Consider the following 21,799-nt stretch of genomic DNA (forward strand, 5'->3'; position numbering starts at 1 on the left):
AAAATTATAGTAAATATATTAATTCAGGAAAACTTGGCTTATTAGGCAAATCGGGCCTTGAATAGTAGGCTGAGAAGTGAGTTCTGGCTACTAGGTACGACATATATATATATATATATATATATATATATATATATATATATATATATATATATATATATATATATATATATATATATATATATATATATATATATATATATATATATATATATATATATATATATATATATATATATATATATGTATATATAATGTGTGTGTGTATGTGCAGAAATAATATTTATAAAACATTTAACATCGTGTAGTGTACTCTATATATCAGAATATATTACTTTGAAACCAATATCATTCACTAAAAAAATTGGGCAACTCATATTACAAATTCGCTACTTTTAGACCGTCAGCTCGCTACTTTCAGCAATTTAGAACTGGCAACCGTGGTCGCTTGTACACTGTTGACGATGGTCGTGAGTGGTTCTTTGCTAGAGGACTGGAGTAAGTAATGAAGGTTGTTTTATGGTATAAATTGACATAGGACAGGAACGCGTTATCTATTCCTCATCCACGTTCCTCGTTCCTCACCCACAGTCCTCTGTTCCTAGCCTTAGCCCTCGCTTGCAGACCTTGGCTGTCTCACCCGCAGTTCCCACTTGCAATTCCCTTTTCCGCCCATAACACATAGTTTCCTGTCAAAATGCTCCAACAGACAAAATATGATGTACTTTTGAACTTACTGGATGTGTTAGGCTAACTTAGGCTAGGTAAAAGCTTTGTTAAGCTACCATACGTCAAGTTAGGATAGGTTAACAGGCCCTGTGATCATTTTAGGTCAGGTGTGAGTTAGTAAAGTATTGTCTCAATCAAACAGTTTGGATACCTATTAGATGCTGTGCCAGTTAAGTAACATACCCAGTAATTAAAGAAATTTCTCAAGTATCAAAGACTAGTAATAAATGTTAAGAGTTCACTGTTGACATTTTTCCAATTATAAGTACAGTATATCATTATCAAAAGAGGGTGCCATTCTAGGAAGACTATGTAGGGGTCCATCTAATTACCGCAAGCTACCACAAGCTACACAAACTTCACAAAGCTTCCCGGCAATACGTTAGTAATGAATAAATATGATAAGTTAGGCTGACCTAACCTAACCTAACCTAACCGACGCTTGGATCGTCGACTTGATTTGGCGTCACCAGCTCTTTATTTTCATCTAATTTCTTTATAAAAAAATACTTTTTCAGATTAAAATTGTTTTTTCGTGTTGTACATTCAGCACCAACATTATAATGAGTAAATATATCGTATTTATTCATTACTAACGTATTGCCAGGAAGCTTTGTGAAGTTTATGTAGCTTGTGGTAGCTTGCGGTAATTAGACGGACCGCTATGTAGCAACAATTCTTCTTAAGAAAGTGCTAAAATTTCTCTGAGATTGATGTGTTCATTAAAATAAAACAGCAGCAGTCCCCCGCAGTTCCATGAAACGGTCCCCGTGGCGCAGTCGTAAAATACTCACCTGGCGCTTCACGAGCACTTGGCCAGGGTTCGTATCCTGGCTAGGGAGGATTGACTGAGTGCCAGATCTATAGATATAATATAATATATATACTGTATATATATATATATATATATATATATATATATATATATATATATATATATATATATATATATATATATATATATATATATATATATATATATATGTCGTACCTAGTAGCCAGAACGCACTTCTCAGCCTACTATGCAAGGCCCAATTTGCCTAATAAGCCAAGTTTTCATGAATTAATTGTTTTTCGACTACCTAACCTAACCTAACCTAACTTTCTCGGCTACCTAACCTAACCTAAACTATAAAGATAGGTTAGGTTAGGTTAGGTAGGGTTGGTTAGGTTCGGTCATATATCTATGTTAGTTTTAACTCCAATAAAAAAAAATTGACCTCATACATAATGAAATTGGTAGCTTTATCATTTCATAAGAAAAAAATTAGAGAAAATATAATAATTCAGAAAAACTTGGCTTATTAGGCAAATCGGGCCTTGCATAGTAGGCAGAGAAGTGCGTTCTGGCTACTAGGTACGACATATATATATATATATATATATATATATATATATATATATATATATATATATATATATATATATATATATATATATATATATATATATATATAAAATACATACATACATACATACATTACAGAAGAGTAAGGGGAGACATGATAACCACCTACAAAATTCTCAGGGGAATTGACAGGGTGGACAAAGACAAACTCTTCAGCACGGGTGGGACACGAACAAGGGGACACAGGTGGAAACTTAGTACCCAGATGAGCCACAGAGACGTTAGAAAGAATTTTTTCAGTGTCAGAGTAGTTAATAAATGGAATGCACAAGGAAGTGATGTGGTGGAGGCTGATTCAAATGTAGATATGATAGAGCCCAGTAGGCTCAGGAATCTGTACACCAGTTGATTGACAGTTGAGAGGCGGGACCAAAGAGCCAAAGCTCAACCCCCGCAAGCACAATTAGGTGAATACAATTAGGTGAGTACATACATACATACATACATACATACATACATGTACACACACATATATACATACTGTATATACCTTATACTGGGTATTTGATTTGCTGCTACTTTACTTTATTTAGCTATAGATGCATTGTTTATTGAATGGTATTTTTAGATAGCCTTTAATACTTGAATCATAGATTGCAAGTATGTGATGAGGTTCTGCAGTAGTGTCATTCCTAAATAATGCATAATTTCATAAGGAACCTTACAAGCAAAATTATATTCAGTCTAGGCTACTCTCAGCTTTGTATTTCTCTACTCAACATTTTGGTATCTGTGTATGGTATGTATAACTATTCCTTTTGACACTAGCAAGGTGGAATTATGATTCGTAGATAAATGGTTTCAAGAAAAATATGTGAGCATTAAGTTTATTTGAATGTTGGCATAACATTGATTTTTTAACTTCAGTCATACTAAGCTAAATCTTCTAACTAATTTTCTTTATCTTTTTAGATGCCACAGATGATGGCATGATGTCATTATATGGCCAGGCTGAAGAGGTTACATTTGGAAATAGTGAAGAACTAGGAAATGAAAGCAGTAGTGAAGGAGAGGAGGAGGATGATGGAGATGAGGAGGATGATGGAGATGAGGAGGATGATGTGGATGATAATGATGGTGATGATGATGAAGATGACGATTCTACTGGAAGTGACTCTGGTGATGAAAAAAATGAATCCGAGGAAGAAAGTGAAGATGAGAATTTAGATGAAGGAATTCATGGGGAAAAATTGGGTGGAGGCCATACATTGGGAAAGGGAAAACCAAATATCAAAGTTACCAAGACTGTTACCAAAGATCCAACATCCAAAGAAGTAAGCCTATTTATAAGATCTTAAAATAACTGTTTAACATATAAATATTTTCATATTCCTATTACAGTAATTGAGGTATGTTTATATATTTGCCCATTAGTCGCCATTAATTTATTTCTCAGTATAGTTTGTGAAGGAACTCGGCTAGTGAGCTGCATTAAGGAATGATTCTCAAACCCAATTACAGCTAAAATAATTTGTCCTAAAATTCTTCAATTTCAAAAGGATAAGTTGTCAGCTAAAACATTTTGACAAAATCTCGGAAGCCTCTTTAATCATTAATCTGTTCCTGTCATATGATGTGTTACATGATAAATGTATATTTAAGATGACAGGTATTTACAGAACTCATAAAATCCTCAAATTATTTGATTGAGGAACAATATACTTTGCATGTTATTCAAGAAAGTGTTGTAAACTTCAGGAATTAGCCAGCCAGTTTGAGATGACAATTAACTATAACCAAATCTTAATTTTGATTAGCTAATTACTGTACTTGAATGTGTGTGTGTATTTTCTAACATGGAGCACTTTTGTATATTGAATGTCAATTGCAATCTTAAAGTATTATCCACAATAACAGCAGTTGGGTTAATGGAGAGATGTGTTTATATCTTATATTTTCAGGACGCATTGAAAAAGAAACACATTGTGTTTGATGAAGATGAAGACTTTGAAAACCTGCCTATTCCTGATTCTCTTGGTAAGTAGGGAGATGTAGTAATTCATTGAATAATTACATTTTAAATGCCATTTAGGAATATAAAAGAAAATGATTTAAACAAGTTCCTGTTATTAAATTTCAGCATTATATAATTCGGTTGTTTCCTTAGGCTCTTCTCAAGGATAGGACCAAACAACTGCTAGGTCAGGTCAATAAATATTCCTTAGCACCATAGGGAACCTTTTTTATATTCTTACTAGTCATAGTGAAAGGGAAAAAATTTCCAGTTTGGAATCACTTTCAAGATAATTCATTCAATTACAGTCTTGATCCCCTTTCAAATGATGCTCAGTCTCAATTAAACTGCCATGTATCGCTCCTAAAGTTCATGCTGCTGCCCATATACACACAAGGTGTCAGTACCTGCACTGGTAAAAGTAGCAAGTATCAATCCATCTCGCTATTATCCAGGTTCTTCCCTAGATGTATTAATTTTGCTTAATGAAATGCTCTTAATTCAACTAAGTAATTAGTGCTTGTGTATGGAAACTCTTGTTTCATTTACAATAGGCTCATGCTATTAAGTGGACTCTTCAGTGTGCATGGGTAGTCACTGATTTTGTAGCATTGGAGTATTTTCTGTGCTGGTCCAGTTTGTACTTCAGTTCTTTGTTCTGGGCTGAAGCATTGGTGCCTGCTTCTCTTATTAATAGTGTGTTCAGATTGGAAAGGTTAATACAGTATATGACTACAGATTACAAAGTAGAGATATTCTCTTAATAAATTTCTTGTCTTACAGTTGCAAGCAGCAAATCCCAGAGTTATGAACCGGAGGACTCGGATTCTGATGCAGCACCAGACGAAGCATCCATTGCCATGGGAAAGATGCAGGCCGACAGTGAAGAAAATAAAAAACGGAAAGAAATAATGAGACTGAAGCAACAGACCAAAGAAGCTAGAAAAAGAAAACAGGAGAGAAATGAACTCCAACAGGCAGCGAAGGTGTGTAATATTGCATTGATATTAATAGCTGTTTTGGTGATTGAAGTAGATATAATTTTAACATAGTAATTAGCTAAATATTTGAATGATGCAATGTTCTCACATAGATATTTTTGAAGTTATGCCAATGTTGCCATAATTTCAATTTATTAGTTAGATTTGTTACTCTACTCCAAGTGCAAAATCAATCTTTATTAGCTTATGAAAATTTGTTGTACAGGAGCATTTTACTTGTTTACAATTACTTCACAATATGTTAAGTAATTGTGTTATGACATTAGTGTTCTTACATTCTTGCCAAGCTACTAACTTGCATAGCATTTCAGGCTGGTTTCCTAGCATTTCTAAATGATTTCCTATTCAGACATAACTACATTTATATTATCTTTTTGTTTTTATTGATGTAATTATGTCTTTATCCAATTGAAGATAGCACCCCCTGTACCTTTCTAATCAGTATTTTGCAAGTATCAAAAGCTTTGCCAAAGTCAAGGTACACAATGGTACAGTTTCATCCACTATCAACTTCAAATATGGTGGAATAGAATAGAATCAGATTTGTCAAACACAAGTGGCACTTAGTAAAACCATGTTGTGAATCATTTGTAAATCTTTTTTATGATGTAGAGGAATAGATTTTGCAATTATCAATTCGAGCAATTTTCTCACAATAGACATTAGGTTATGTGTAATGTACTTCATACCCCACAGTGCAAGGGCTACAGATGACTTGTAGCTAGGTTTGCTGTTTTTGTACATGGACATTCTCACTGCTCTCTAGAATATTGCCTTCATGCATTAAAATATCTTTATTGATACTTACATTCAATTAGTTATAATTTTCATAACACTGTTCCACTTTCAATGCCTTTTTATTTCTTTTTTTCAGCGAAAACGTCTAGCAAAGCAAAGTACAAAGCGATTATCAGATAATCTTCTTAAAGCTGTAATTGCAGAGCAAAAATTGAATCCAAAACAGAAAGCAGCAACACAAAAAAATGAAAGAAAGATTAAAACATTTGAAGACAATGAAAATATAAGTAATGATAGCCCAGTGGATGAAACCATTGATAAGGGTAAGTGCTTATCATACTCTCTGTTCAGGGAGAAAGATGCAGCTATTAGGTTTCACCTCAAAGCTATTTTATCGGGTGCATTTATAACTCCCAATGTTCTAGTACCCTTTTATATTGCTTTTGACGCTGTGAACTCTATTTTTTCCTAGCTCATTTCTCTTGCTTAGAGCCAAGGTAATTTTTTACATTGCATTGAATACTATCCTATATTGTTGTCACTTATTAGTATTTCCAGCTTCTACTTGTGTTAGTAGGTGAAGCCATCAATAAGGGTAATTGATGATCCAGTGAATGAAAATGTTTAAAAGGATACTGAGTATTGCTACAGCTTAGAAATTATAGCAAAAGATCTACTGGTTGCAATTTTTTCCCCACATCTTCTGAGGAATGTCTTGCCCTGTACATTATATATAGTGACCCAACACAGCCAATGTATCATCTATGGAGCCCCTCCAAACTCCCTGCATCATTTATGGAGCCCCTCCACAACACCATGCATCAATCAATCTTTATTAGAACTCCAAGTGACTGATGACCCCAAACTAATAAATGCACATAGCAGTTCAGATAGCTTCTGGGAACCTCGAGGGCTACCCCCAGAAAAGGGCGTTTCATTACATTCAACACTGGCTTTTTATTACACAGTTCTTGACACAGTAATTTAGCATGACTCAAATAATGTACAGATCTGTAATTAAACCAGTTACATTGTAGTTCTTGCTTTTTTGTAGTACAATATTTTGTCTTCCTCAAGCTCTGTGGACTATGCAAATATTCTTCACTAAATATTTTCTAAGATTTATTATATTTATACATTATGAGTGTGATTACTGTATCTGGTTTTATTTTACAGAGATGATTACCTTACAACGAGGCATTAAAGTAAGAACTCTGAAGCAGGAAACAAAGAAAAACCTTTCTATAGCCGAGAAGGCAGCAGAATTCAAACAGAGAGTGCTTTATGACGGCAAAATCAAAAGAATAGAAAGTATGTATCAAAAAATTGTTTATCAAATTAATTGTTTAAGATTGAAATAATTCCATTGCTCAATAAAAGAAGTGAAATGGTTTTAGGAGCGGAGGGATGGGATGCTTGCTGCAGCTCGGCCTTGTTTTTTGCCATTTCTGAGCTGCGGCTCTTCTGATGCTCGCTGAGTCGGATCCACTTTGTCCATCAAGAACCTCTTCCCCCATTACCTCCTTGGCTCTTGTTGACTTTCACTGTAACATGTATCTGTACAAATGGCTTTGTCTAGGAAACTAGGGAAGATAAAATGTGGCAGTTCTGACTCGAGCCACAATCGAGGAATAGTTCGTTATCGCACAAAATAATGAGCAATACTGTACCGTTAACACCATCCCCCCCCCCAGCAATCAATAATTAGGAAAAAACATTGTAATTGGCATTCATTTAGTTGCTGTTGAGCACTAAGCTGCTACTGTTGTCCCAGTGGCAGCACTATAAGCATTGGTAGAGTTGGCAACCTCACTTTGTGCATAGGGAATACCATCCCCATTGCTGTGACTTAGTTTTATTTTTTATTTTTTCAAGTTTGTTGTTTCCTGTTTTGCCAATTACTAGCTATCCACTAGACTTGTATTACAGGGCTCTCAACCTTGCAGCTGTTTCACAAAAACCTATGACCCGAGAAATATAGTTTAAGCTGTTTAGTGTTGCTCTTTGTGGTATGAATTGTATCGAGTTGTTCCATTGCCTTTGTTTTGCTTTGGGGATTTTCCTCAGACCTGCTCCTTGCCTCTGAGCCTCACTTGGAGATCATTCCCTTTGTCTGCTTTGTGTGATTGTAAGAGTAATTTACCATTTTCAAATTTTGATTTAGGGGTTAAGTTTTTTGGGGGGATTGTGGAAGGGGCAGGGGACAGTTGGGCCAGGTGCAGTTGAACCTTTTTCCATGAATTCCAAGGGTCTCTTGGACTTGGTATCTCATTCATCTTCAGGTGTTCTTGGATTGTGTGCAGTCATCTTCTCCACTCCCACAGGCTTTGGTGGCCATAAAAAGACTGAGATCAATGCTCACATTTCCTTTCTTTTTTATTGGATGACTGGTGTCTGCTTCATCAGGTGGCTTTAAACCAGTCTTGATAACTTTACTTTGAAATCAACAAACCTATTGGTGTGATCACGTACAACTGAAGTCCAAAAATTGACTAATGGTGCATGCAACCTAAAACACTTTTGAGCTCTTTCCTTTGTGCTCAGCCTGATATCCAGAATGATCAACAGGGTTACTAAGTGTGATTTTACTGGAGCTTAGGCTCATGTGTCACACTTCTGATATACCTCGATGAATAGTTATGGTCTTTTAGTCTTTCCTTGCTGGCCAGGATGTGACATTGCAGGTGTTGATTAATTTAGAATCATTCTGAAGGCTTCTAACTCTTGTCTTGCTTTCTTAATGTGTCTAATATTTGGGACACCGGAACTACAGTACAGTATTTCACATTGCTCGACTGCCATGTCTCCCTTCTTCAGGGAGTTGGACCAAGTGAGGTTGCTGACTGCCCTGGTCCAGAGGGCCGATTATCAGTAGTTGGAGTAGAGATCATGAACTCTTATAAGTGCAAAGGAGATCTCAGTTGACCCTGCTCTCATTAATTTTTCTGATGTCCTCCATCAAAGTTGGACATAACTTAGCAAGGAATTAATCCTAGGTGGATTATAATTGTGTAGCATCCAATAGGCTGGTTTGGAATATATATTGAGGTAGTGAAATAAATATCTTTCAATGTTTAATCTCTAAACATGTAATTCATGAGTCTTCATGATCTGTTAACTCTTGGATATTTCTTTCAGGTAAAGATCTACGTCAAATAGATGTGAAGCAAGAGAAAAGTGGGAAGAAATATATTCCTTCAAAATAAGTAACCAACTTGTAATTCTTGCTACAAGGTAATGTTTTTATTAAGTTTTAAAAGGAAATGTGAAATTTTGGTACAGTGGTTATGATGTATCATGATCTTGTGTAATAAAAATATCAGTAATGCTTTACAAATGTTAATTGTTAGGCACACAATAAAACAAAATATGCGGTAGTATTTTATTTGAAGCTCCATGCAGCATTGCATGTTACTACATAGTTGCTAAACCCTGTTTTAAAATTTTTAGATAATAAACTACTAAATAAAAACTTCCTTGGCAGAAGCACAATTTTAGGCAGTTTCAAATATTTGCTTAAAATCCTCAGTTAATTTTATAGTCCATTTACAGGATAAATGGCACTGTGAATCAGCCGTAATGTTAGTCTTGTCTCTATTATATATATAGCTATTACAGTCATGCAGTACATATACATAATATTTACACTGAATACATATATAATTCTCTATTTACATAGATACACTATTCTTTACAAAATTTATAAGCTAAAATGGCTGTATAACTGGAAAAGGAGTAAGGATAGCTTACAAATAGAATATATGAATTTTAGTAATTCACAAGAGTCAAGATCAGCTGTGCGTTTCTACAAATGCATCGGCCACAAATGAGTTATAAAATTCTGTGCCATGTGAATTAAAAATGCCATTTCAGGAATTGTGGTATAAAACTCCAAATTCCAAGCCGAATAAACACAAAGGATATGGCTTTATAAACATTGTAACTGTATTAAAGGATTATTAGGTTACTCTAGCAAGTTCAGTTTACTGTTTGTCTTGCGTAGGTTGGTACGCCAAGGTATACGAGGCTCTTCACAACTGTCGTTGTGTCTAGAGTCTCCAGGTTTTGGGACTGCCGTATTTGATGAATTGACTGGCTTGGGAGAACTTCCTTTCGGTGTTGTGGTGGTGGTGGTGCTGTTCAATTTATTCCCAGGAGCTGGTGATGGTTTTGTGTTCTCTTTCTCTGAGTCTTTCTTTAGCACCTTTGTTATATCTTGAGGTGAATTGATAACCTTGATTTTCTTGACTTCCTCTACCTTCGGTATGTATAAGGTACCTCTGTAAAAGAATTTATACTAAGTACATGCATGATGCTTTAATTAATTAATCAAATTACTGTGTCAAGTTAAGTCTATATCAACAATTATCTTTTACAAATTATGCTTAGATTTATCTTTTGTAAATAATTTAAGAAGTTAATTGATGCATTAATTGGTACATTATAATTAAATGTCAAGGTCAGGATTTGTCAGTCATACGTCTGTTGTCAAGTTTTAGTTTTCTGTCAGATAAATTTCTCAAGTCTTACAGAAAACTATTAAAGTAATGAAATCTTAATTCACCTGTCAAGTGAAGCCCTTTTCACTTCCATCCACATTGCTATTCCTGCTGCCTATATTACTCTTTCTTGTCAACATTATAATTTTGTATGCTATGCCACATGTTTGTATAACAAATTACTCGAGCTAGCCTAGTGATGCACGTTTAATCATGCATCAATAGTTGGTACTATACCATTGATGCCTTTTAATTTTAACTCTTGCACGAGGCTGATATTCATGTCATCTATCTTTTATAATTACCAGATACGTTCCAATTTTAAAACTTTTAGCTTTGGTGACTACGAACAAATTTCAGAATGTGAAATGTTTCATTTTTATCGGAATTATATTTTTGTTATAAATACAGCTCCACTGGTAATCTGAAATAATTATTTACAGCATTTTATGAATTTTGTTTTAATAATAACTCTGTATATTTGTTTTCCTGCTTTTTATACTTTCTAATGTGCATAGTGGTATTCCTAGAATTTATTTCACGTGCTCAAAATTAAAGAAAACCAATGATTTATTTTATATTGTAGTTAAACTAGTTTCACAATTTCTTCCATAGTTGTTTTGAGAAAGTTTATTAACCAGGTTTATAATTTATAAACATTCTCTATTAGAGAATGTTTAGCAAATGCTAAAATGGTTGCTTTACTGTAATGAGGACAATACATGTAGTAATGCACCTATTGAAAGTGTTCCTATTTTTCTTTATTATTGCAGTAGAATTTGTTTTTAATGTTCTAAATATTAATGTTATTACATATAAAGTAAAAAGGAAATGCCTAAATCATTTAGTATTCATAGCTTGACCTGAATCTTACTTATACGCAACGTTCCATATGCTCTGTGAGGAACGTACAGACAAAATTACTAAACCTAATGCTGGGATAATGATAACTAATTAATAAATAAATGGAGCTCTTCTAACATTGATCTCTGAACACTTTAAATGAGGAAAAAATATATATATTTACTCTAAAGCCTCCAAGGTGCTAAAAGCAATGCTTTTTATTTTGTATTTTTGCGCCCAACTATATCCACCACTCACTCTAGAATCTAGTGCTTGACGTGCAGGGCGATGCGGACTGGAGACTGCGTGCGTGCTGTGAGTGGACGGTCACTGAAATAACAACCAATGGGTTTCCAGGGATTGAGAACAAGTCCAGCAAATGATGTGATAAGACCATAAACAGGCAATGACAACAGATTTTTACAGTTATCTTAGTTTAGCACAAGAAATTAAATTATGTGCATCATAGTGTCTTGGCTTTTAATGTGAAAGTAATATTAAATGCATACAGCAGAAACTTTTACTGATTTAACCAATATGTGAATCCATAGGGATATTTTTTTGTCTACCACAACATTGCAGAGTAATTTTTTGTCTGCAAATAAACCAAGCATAATTGGCCTAGTGTAAAGACCTGTGTGTCATTCCTGAACAAGTGATTGACATGCTTTGTTGATCCTACTGAAGATCTTCACATTCCTTCATTCATGAAAATATTCAATGGTTAGAATTTAGTTACTTGTATAGCATAAATGGAGTTATAATATTTGAATGTCAATAAACATTCAAATATTACAATATTATTGGATAATTAATAATGAAAAAATTCTGGGGCATAATTTTTAATGGATGAAATGCTCTATAATGGATGAAACTGCTCTAAAAGCTGTAAACAATATTGATAACGTATGTAGCCTATTAAATAAAATTAGTGATGTTCTTTACGAAAGTTCTTATTGCAATAATTAATTATTTAGCAAGTGAAAATTTGTAATGCAGATAAATTTGCCTCGTCCGCACAATGATTTAAATGCTCCTAGAAAAATCCAAGCAAATTTTCAAACATTAAAAGGTTCCAACTGCTACAGCAAGCTTCTGAAACTGACAGCATCTGTGGAATAGAATTTCCATCCACTGCATGGAAATTATATAGCATAATGTTAGCCAAGCTTATGGTCAATTTTGTCAAGTCATGTGTTTGTCCATGTGTGTTGCATGCTGTCGAATTCTGTTCAAGCCTAATAGTTGTACTGACAAACAATACAATTGCAAAATCAGTATTACTGTATTTCCATGAATATAGCATATGAAGATAAGCATCCCAACTGAATATAGAAAATAACTTACCTTTTATGTACTGTAATGTAGTATACTGTACAGAGATTTTGTAAAATATCATTTCTAAGACTAGCAGATCACGTGAAAGTACTGTATCTCTAACCAATCCATTTAAAGCAAGAGAAGATCATACATGCTAGAGTGACAACTTTAACAAGAGTGCCAGATGATGTGCTTCACTGATAAGTGTCACACCAAGTTGAACTTTCAGAGTAAGAAATATTAATAAACTAGTCATTAGCACAACAGAAAAAGTACAGTACAGTGCTACATTAGAGTAATTTCTCTTGATTATGTTTTCAAGACTGCTAAATGCCCCAGTAGTGATTTAGTTGGGAAGATCATATACTATAGTGTATAGTAACCAAGGCAAGCCTTATTATATTTTCCAAGTAATTTATATTTCTTATACATTGCATGCAAATAAGACATACAGGACTGCCACTAGTCAACTAGCTACCATATCTATTAGCCATTAATTCACAAACTATTCCACTGAATTCATGTTAAGTGTGGATGCAGTGTTAGTCAAATTGTCAACTACTTTGTTAAACTGACAATACAAGTTTTACAGGATTAGTTTAATTTCTAAGAGAAGACATTAGTGGGAAGATAACTATAGATAGATGCACCCAATGTATAAGCACAAGAGAGGAGGCATGAAACAGCCGATGAATAGGTACAGAAGACATGAGGAAGCTGTCTTAGGCACAAAAATTAAATACAGAAGGCAAGAAATTGTTTGCTATATACAATATGTACAGTAGAGAATGCCTGAAAAGTAGATGTATAGTTACTGGAGAGGATGTGTGTGTGTGTGTATCATGCTAATTATAACTGGTATAATACACACACAACACATGAAAAAGATACAAGGTAAAAAGCTTGAAACAGATACAGAAATCATAAAATGTGTTTGTGCCAAGATTCACGAGGCAGAATATATAAAGGGGTCTTTTCTGAGCTTTACCACTTTTACTCCAGTAGGCAAGGCTCTGTTGTTTCCATGGAGAGGATTATGTATTTTACAATATGGGTAGGTCGGCATTCTGCACCAGTATGGATATTCAGTTGTCTGTCAGGTTATAACTGGTGCAAGGAAAATGCAGGAGAACATTCAATCTAGAGCAGAAAGACCTAGGGAATGACTATTACACTGTTCCCATATGCATTTCAGTCTGGTAGAAACCAAAATAATTTAGTTAATTGATGTAGGCAATCTTTAACAACTGCTTTCATTATTTAGTGGATGGTTCTCGTGAAGGTATAAACACAGTTGGTACATGCCTCTAGACTTTTTTAGCCTACCAGATTTTTAGAGCTACCTTCTCTGGTCTGGTTTAGTTAGTACCACCACATCAGTGGATTTTCTATTTAGGATTTTGTTCTAGGGCATAGACAATTTTGATGTGCATGCAGATTAAGTATACCTTTGGTTATTGCTTTTTCCTTGATTCTGCGATCTGCGATCTGTTCTGCGATCTGCTCTGCGTATCCCAGGTAAAATTTGATTGTTATTTTCATGGCCTGTATTTGTCCATGAAATGTTTTATTTTGGTTATGGGTTACCCTTGACCATTCTTTCCTTTAGTTGGACATGGACAGAATATGGTCAGATTATGGCTAACGCTTGTCTTTTTGGCCTGGACCACAGTATGAAGAGGGCAACCCCCATCCAAAGAGTGGCATAATTCTGCATAGTGCCACTTTGCAGGGTGTCAACTTAAGTACTTTCATCCTGAAGGTCATCCATGCTGCCTTTGACATTCCTCCATCTGAGTGTAGGGTTGCTTTCATCCAGTGCGTGTACTGTTTATTAGGTATGGTCTGAGACTGCTAGTCTCTCACTCAGCAGTCTGCTCATAATACTTAGCTTAGCAGTAGTCTCGAGTAGCTTGCCTGTCAGAAGCTCCTCTTCTCCCGGCTTCAGACTGAGTGGCCTCACCAACAAAGGTTAAGCACAATGCCCATTTTATATTGGCATCTGCAGCTTTGCCCAAGTTATTTGGGACAGTTCTTTATAGTTCAGTTTCCAAACTATTTCACTGCATACTTGCAGATATGCAGAGTTGGATCAGTTTCAGGTTTCTGCTTGGATTTTATTATCCTCTTCCTTTTGTGCCCCCTTATTCCTTGAAGTGGTATAGTTGGTGTTTAAGGATTAACATTTGTCTTGTCAATCTTAACACATTTTGGCTGTAGCTTGCCCGTTCTTCCTTCTGCAAGACACTTCTATTCAGACTCGTGGGTAGAGCAGAGGCTCTTGTTCACTCCCCCTCCCTCCAAAGTGAGCAGTTCCTTTACCTATGGCTCCTTCTGGTGTGCAATACCAGGCTCCACCTGTCTCTTGGATGATTATGTGAACATTTACTGTCCTCTTGTGGAGGGCCACAATGATAGTGATGGGTGGACTTCTGTAGGTTTTTTAGCAAGTCTGAGCAAGGGATACCTAGGCTTTGCAGGCATCTTGAAATCTATTCTGGGCTTTGTATCCTCATTTTCAGACAGCTTTCCATGGCAGTTGGCAGGCACATACTCTAATTCCATATTCAGAAATGTTTTAAGGGGGTATGATGAGGGCAACAATCATTACAAGTTCAGTCCTTTCTCTTCCTTGTGTGGAACTCTCCCAAGAGAAGACCAATCCTTGACTTGGAGATTAATTCCCTTATCTGCTGTGTCTGGTTTGCCAGGTGACTAAGTCATTCACTGCTTGTTTCCTTGAATCTTCAGGATGCCTACTGGCTTTTCCTATCCATCAGATTCATGAATTAGCAGGAATTCCAGTTTGGCAATACCTAGCACTTACAACTGCTAACTTTTAAGCCAAATATGGTTTCAAAAACTTTCTCCACCATTTTGAATTAGTTTTTAAGAGAGCTTTAGTTCTTGGGACCAGTGTTTTAGTCTTCCTAGACGACCGATTCACTTGGCCTGCTGGTCATTGGCTTTGTGCTTCTATCCAGAGCATTTTTGTTTTTGTTGCGGTACAAATTTCGCCCTCTGGTGACCAAGCCTAAATTTCAACTCCAGCATGCAAAGTGCAACTTGGTTGGATTTTGTTTATGTCTGGATACCCCCCCCTCTTTAGATTTTCTATTTGTGTTATCAATATGCTGTGCTTGGGTATCTTTCTTCCACTTGACCATCTATTTGGGAGAGTTAAAACGCATTCCTAATGAACCCTACGAGTTTATTTTCTGTCGGATTTAGTTTTTCCAGTCTTCCTTACTTCCTTGACCTGACACGAACCTTTGGAAAAAGGACTGTTGCACTGGTACCAAACATTAACCTTCCCTAAATCCATATTCCTCTCTAAAAGGACCCACCAGAACATGGTGCTTACAGCACTTCCATTCATAATAACTTGGGAAATGCTTATGCACAAAGAGTATTACATTACGTTACATTATGCTAACAGTTTTACTTAATTCATAGCTCAAACATTGTCAAAATTAATTATGCCTCATATCTTGTCTCTAATAAACTGTGTTTATAGAAATGCAACATTTAAATAAAACACTTCATTGTGGTTAGTTGTGTGTTAATAGTTCTCTATATCATATAGCCCTTTTACAGGGGACATTATGATGTATGTCCACTTCTGTTTCCTTTGAATTATTACTGTACGTACAAAATATTGTTATATGCCATATATACTCAGTTGTAATTAACAAATTTGTTTATTGTAGAGAGGGTGACATGGGATCTTTTTCATTAAATAGGAAAGTTTCAGAAAAGCAAAATATTATGCCTTTGCGACTGTTTTGGACAGGAAGCCTGTTAGTTGAGAGGGAACCTCGATAAGTCTAATAGCTGACCTTCCCCAGGATGCAATCCACAATAGTTACTGTACCTAACTCCTGGGTGCCTAATCACTACTAGGTAAACAGAGGCATCGAGAGTAATGAAACATGGTCAAATATCTCGCCCTGCTTGGGAATTGCGAGATCCAGTCAGTTGCAAGCCATCTGCACTAATCACTGCAGACTCATCTTCTGTACCAAGATACATTGGCTTTTGCATAGTATTAAATGAACGTATACATACAGGGGAGTGGGATGTATGGTAATACAGACATTAATACTGCTAAATTACATGTGTACATTTTTATATATACTGTACAACATACAGTAACACTAAGAAACTCGAGTTTTTAGTATAGATGCATTTGTAACTATATATAATTCCAGGATTTCTCCCGAGCACCCCAAAAATTCCATCATTCTATTCCATAACACGAGCAATAATGATAAATTGCATATGTATAGCTTATTCTGTTGCTCTCTATATATTTAGAAGAGTTGACATGCCTCACTCTGGCTGTGCAAGACAATCAGAGCATTGATTTCTGGTCCTCCTGGGAATCAAGACAAGGATCCCCAATTGAGAGTCAAGAACAAAGCCAAGTGACCCAATTATAATTTATTTTGTCAGGGACAGGCAGCCTGTGTACACACACACACACACACACGGCTTATATCGAGGTCCCCCAACCCTCTTCAAGGTCGAACAACTGACTCTCCCCAGGTTACATCCCCACAAAAGTTGACTAACTCCTGGATACCTATTTATTGTTAGGTGAACAGCGGAATTAGGTGAAAGGAAACATGCCCAACCATATCTATCCCGCCTGGGACTCAAACCCAGGATTCCTGATCGAGTCAAAAAACCAAACTGTACTACCGAGACCTTCCTATCACTGCTGATAATATGAGCCAGGTTGGTGAAAGTGTATAAATAGAGGAAAGTCATTAAGTCTGGCTGATATCATATCATAAAGTGAGCTACTTTAATCAAGTAAGTAAGTAATTATCAAAAGAAGGCACCAAACCGGGAAGGCTATGTAACACCATCAAAATGCGAAATAATCAGAAGGCACTAATTATCACCAAGAATGTCAATACGAGAACAGAAATCCATAAGGCGAACGATATAAAAAGTATCCGATTCACCAAGAATTCTATCGAGGGACAAGTGACCGTGAGGGACTACTTTAATCAAATAAGACTTCATATTTAGAATGATTATGCACTCGATCTTTGTACTGTATAGGATGTCATGCTCAAAATTTTCATACACAGACATGCGAATACTAGTCTACTTACGAAAAGACTAATGGCAAAGGCTTTAACTAAATTTTCAATGTCACCTCTGACTTAAAAACAAATTTATTTATTTTCAAGTATATATGGTTTCAGTTAAAACAGTTTTACTATCAGTTTGTCTTCTAATTTTTCAAAATCAAACTCGCTAAAGAGCTGCATGTATAGGCTATTCTAAATTTCATGCCGACATCTTAAAAGTAATTCTTTAAACCTAAAATACAAAATTATCATCACCAGTTTTATATTAACTCTGCACAGTTCTCACCGCTTTGTGTCATCAGTTTGTTTCATCAAGAGTTGTCTCTTCCAAGGTGGAATTGATTGCAAGCGCTTCTCCTCAGCCTCCTGTAATCGTGACTCTTCTGCTTCTTTTTTGGCTTTCTCAGCAGCTTTCCGGGCTAGCATCTGGCGCTTCCAATCTGGGATTCTGTTACCTGCATTGTCTACTTCTGGCACCTGTATTAAGAAAAAACTGTTTTTAAAATTCAGTATTTATATGTATTTGATGAACTTGAAGGAAGTAGAATAGAATACTCAGGGTTTGTACAAAAGTTTCTGCAAACATTCAATATACACAGAAATATTCTTTTGGATTGCCAAAAGCTATGTATCTCATATGGGAGATTTTCTGAACAGTTAGGTTTGTATGTAATGCATGTACATAGGCATGTCAAAAATGGTTTGGTTACAAATTTAGAGAACTTTCTGAGATTAACACCTACATACAGTACATTAATTGACAGTATTTTGGTCTTATCAAACATAGTTGAGAAATTATATAAAAATAGGTTTACTCCTCCTACCAAGCTAAATATAATATACTGCCCTTGTCCATTTGGCTTCAGACCTTAAAGACCACTAATGATACCACAACATACATGAAATTCACCCCCCTGACTAAAATGAGTGCCTATTTGGTTGGCTTACTGACCTTCGAAGGACCTTTGACTTTCTTATTAAAAATTACTTCTTTAAAACATCAGTAATTGGAGGTCAGGGGTCACTTAAATTACAACAGATCTTTTTGGTGTCTATGGCCGAGATATGTTATCTTTAATCAGTTTCCTACAGTACTAATAAGCATTGACATCTAGGGTAGTATGTTTGGCAGTCTTTTCTCATGTGCTCTACAACTAATGACTTTCCAAATGCCTCCCAATGGCATAAGTAAATACTGTACTCCAGCATGCAAAGCAAAACATCCTAAGCTTGGTAAATACTGAACTACATACATATACACACACATGTGTGTGTGTGTGGGAATTTATATTATATTATATTATACACTACATTATATTATATTATACACTATATTATATTATACACACACACCAGTTGAACCTGTACATCAGTTGATTGACAGGTTTGAGGTGGGACCAAAGACCTTGAGCTCAACCCCTGCAAGCACAACTAGGCAAGTACAACTGGGTAAGTACATACATAGATACATACAGAATATATATACATATATATATATTAATTACAGGCCTACACAACTACAATTTTCTTTTATAGCACACTGAAGTACACTGAACACGTGTAACTTACTTGATCAACAAAATGTACAGCAGAAAACTGTCTACTCAGTTCCTTTCCCTCCAATTTCTCATGAAGTTCCTCCTCCTTTGCACGTTCGGATTTCAATTTTTTGATGCCAGGAATGTCAACACCCATCTTGAGCTCGGCAATTACGTCATTTTTTGCAGTAGTAAAGGCTGCCTCGGATGCTGTTAAATGTACAGTATAAACTTAAGCTAAGGGCATACAATTTAATAAAATATGTTGTTTAAACCCAATAAAAATTAAGTTTCATATTTAATGTATGCATTATCAAATTTAACAAATTTCTTAACAATATATACAGCTTTCAATAAACCCTAACTTACTAATTGGAACTCGCAGAGGAACAGATGTTGGTTTTGCAACCTTAGTCTCTATCTTTCTCAGTTGTACACTCTGTAGGTCTGTGACGCTGATTGTGGGCAAGACTGTTTTGTTACTGCTGGTGCTGTTGGTAAGGGTGTTGTTTCGGCTAGGGAGTGTATTTGTAGCTGATGCTGGAGGAGCAGGTGGAGCAGGGGGAGGTGGTGGTGTATTTGCTGCAGTCTTGGTTAGCTCTTCCTCAGTTGCCTCTGGAATGGCTGGCAATGGTCCAGGAGGAACAGTGGCTTGGGCAGCATTGTTAATATTCAATGGTCCAGGAGGAACAGTGGCTTGGGCAGCATTGTTAATATTATCGGGAGTATCAGAAAGATGTAAAGTGATATCAGTTACATGGGTTGATCCATTTGGAGACTTGGCATCACCATTTGAGGGTGAACGGCAAATGTTTCCTCCCAAAGAACGAAGGTACTCTGAAGGTTTTATGAGGCCAGAATCTGATGGCTGTGTAGGAAACTTTGGAGGGATAAAGGGTAGGGTTTTCCCATTTACATTATGTGACTTTCCAAGCTGTGGGGATTGAGTCAGATCCTCATTTGAACCTACAGAGTCCCTATCTTTCCCGTCTGACATAATTTTTCCATAATGTTCTGCAACATCCAGTGGTAGAGACACAGGTCTGTCCAACTTCTTGTGCCCTGGAATGAAAAAGCAGTATACTGTATAGGTAAACTAAATACTGCACAAACATTATTTCTGAATACTAAAATAATGTCAGCTTTTGTCTTTTACATTCATTCATTCATTATTATCCAGTCAGAAAGATCCCAAACAGAGTTTAATGGAATTTACAGTACATGTTAAATCATTTTTATATACTCTGTATCATCTCTCCCAACTCTTGCTAACAGGAAAAAAATATGTAATAGAGTGGACTAATTCAGAATCTTTACTGCAGACTAGCATGCTAGTCTTAGTGAAACCAGTTGAAGCTTTCCTGAAATGAAACATAAGAATATAGGAAGAGGTTGATGATTGCCCCTGTAGTTATGCAACTAAAGTAGCAAGAAGAAATGACAAAGTATTTATGTGAATTATCAATTTACTCATGACTCAACCCTCAGGGTTATGTGATCTCTGGCAATCTAACAAATCTGGTTAACTAGCTGCTGGCTGAGTATACTATAGTCCTGGCCAGGAGCCCAATTATCTCAAAACACTTTCTCTGTTCAAAATGTTCCTAGTTTGCTTGTGCACATTGGAAGGCTCAAATTAATCAAAAGCTATGAGTGGAACTAGTATGTCAGTCACTATTAATCTTTTACTCTTAGAAAGACATTGTACAGAGAGGAAAGCTCTAATGCATTCATGAGTGGTTTACCTGGAGTGTGACCCAACAGAATGCAACAAGACTAACATGGAAACCTAGTACAGTATTCTATGTTAGATTAGCATGTGGTGAGGATATAGCAAGTCTTTGATTTGCTCAAGAGGCTTGCTATAATTGGAGAACCCACTTACTAGAGATGAGAGCAGTTTCTCACTGGTCAAAGTGAGTTCATTCCAAAAGAATGTGCAATACTATTTTGTCAGAAAGATAAACTCATTTAGTGAATCTCCTATTTCTAAATACATTTTTCTGCTGTGTTCTTAATATGTTTACTTGTTTTACATTTGTGATCTATAGAATGAAGTATTAGGGAAGCCTTTCTCTTGACTTCTCTTGTGGCTGCACCTTAATTTCACTTGTGGAGTCCAATACCCTAAAGGGTGAGAATGGTTCTTAGATACAGTATTGGATGACCGATTCCTAGTCATTCACAAGTAGCAGACTATTGTCATACACGATACTCTTAAGCACTATTGTTCATTCATTAAAATTGTCTAATTTTGTCTTTTCCTTGCAGGAATGTATTGGTAAATGATTTGTAGGACCAATGAACCACCAACTCTGGATGGCTCTACCTCCTTGACCTACTTCATTCACTTTTCCACTCAGTTGTCATCGTCTGATATTGAATGTAGACCCACCATCATTCATCAGCTATCTACTGACATCTCTGCTGCCATAACTACATCATCCTACTTGTCTCCCAGCTGACCCTGGCACATCATAAAGCCTACTGTGGTTCTGTGTTGGCTACCTACATTTAAACTAATATCTAATTTACAAATTTGTTAATAAAAATTCTATATTTATTCTGTCTTTATGATTCAGGCATCCAAGTAGAGTGTAAAGGCAATGAACATTGAAAATTGTACTGGAACATCAGTCCAGTACAGTAAGAGGGATCCCGGTA

At 35.8% G+C, this 21,799-nt stretch overlaps 2 protein-coding genes across 10 annotated transcripts in view; one reads left to right on the forward strand and one right to left on the reverse strand.

Annotated features, from left to right (window-relative positions):
* Positions 1-367: 367 nt before the first annotated feature.
* On the forward strand, positions 368-21,698 carry LOC123768681 (DNA ligase 1). 2 transcript variants are annotated; one of them, XM_045759362.2, is made up of 8 exons: positions 368-498; positions 3,050-3,411; positions 4,039-4,114; positions 4,875-5,077; positions 5,967-6,153; positions 7,007-7,141; positions 8,969-9,064; positions 21,407-21,698. In XM_045759362.2, exons 1-7 carry the CDS (start codon positions 465-467, stop codon positions 9,034-9,036), a joined length of 1,065 nt encoding a protein of 354 aa, XP_045615318.2. In that variant the 5' UTR covers positions 368-464; the 3' UTR covers positions 9,037-9,064; positions 21,407-21,698. The 2 variants fall into 2 exon arrangements, with proteins under 2 accessions (XP_045615318.2, XP_045615319.2); XM_045759363.2 differs by lacking the exon at positions 21,407-21,698 and adding an exon at positions 11,457-12,114.
* f (espin protein forked) overlaps positions 9,201-21,799 on the reverse strand; it is a 350,799-nt gene continuing 338,200 nt past the window's right edge. For 7 of the 8 annotated variants that reach the window (XM_069316353.1, XM_069316354.1, XM_069316356.1 and 4 more), the window contains 4 exons: positions 19,505-20,197; positions 19,167-19,345; positions 17,884-18,074; positions 9,201-10,110 (listed from right to left, as the gene is read on the reverse strand). In XM_069316353.1, coding sequence (XP_069172454.1) covers positions 9,795-10,110; positions 17,884-18,074; positions 19,167-19,345; positions 19,505-20,197 — 1,379 coding nt within the window. In that variant the 3' untranslated portion in view covers positions 9,201-9,794. Of the gene's footprint in view, positions 10,111-11,430; positions 11,503-17,883; positions 18,075-19,166; positions 19,346-19,504; positions 20,198-21,799 lie in introns of all 8 variants that reach the window. The other variant, XM_069316351.1, reaches the window with a different exon arrangement.

Source organism: Procambarus clarkii, chromosome 83 (assembly GCF_040958095.1).
Source record: "Procambarus clarkii isolate CNS0578487 chromosome 83, FALCON_Pclarkii_2.0, whole genome shotgun sequence".
Lineage (NCBI taxonomy): Eukaryota > Metazoa > Arthropoda > Malacostraca > Decapoda > Cambaridae > Procambarus > Procambarus clarkii.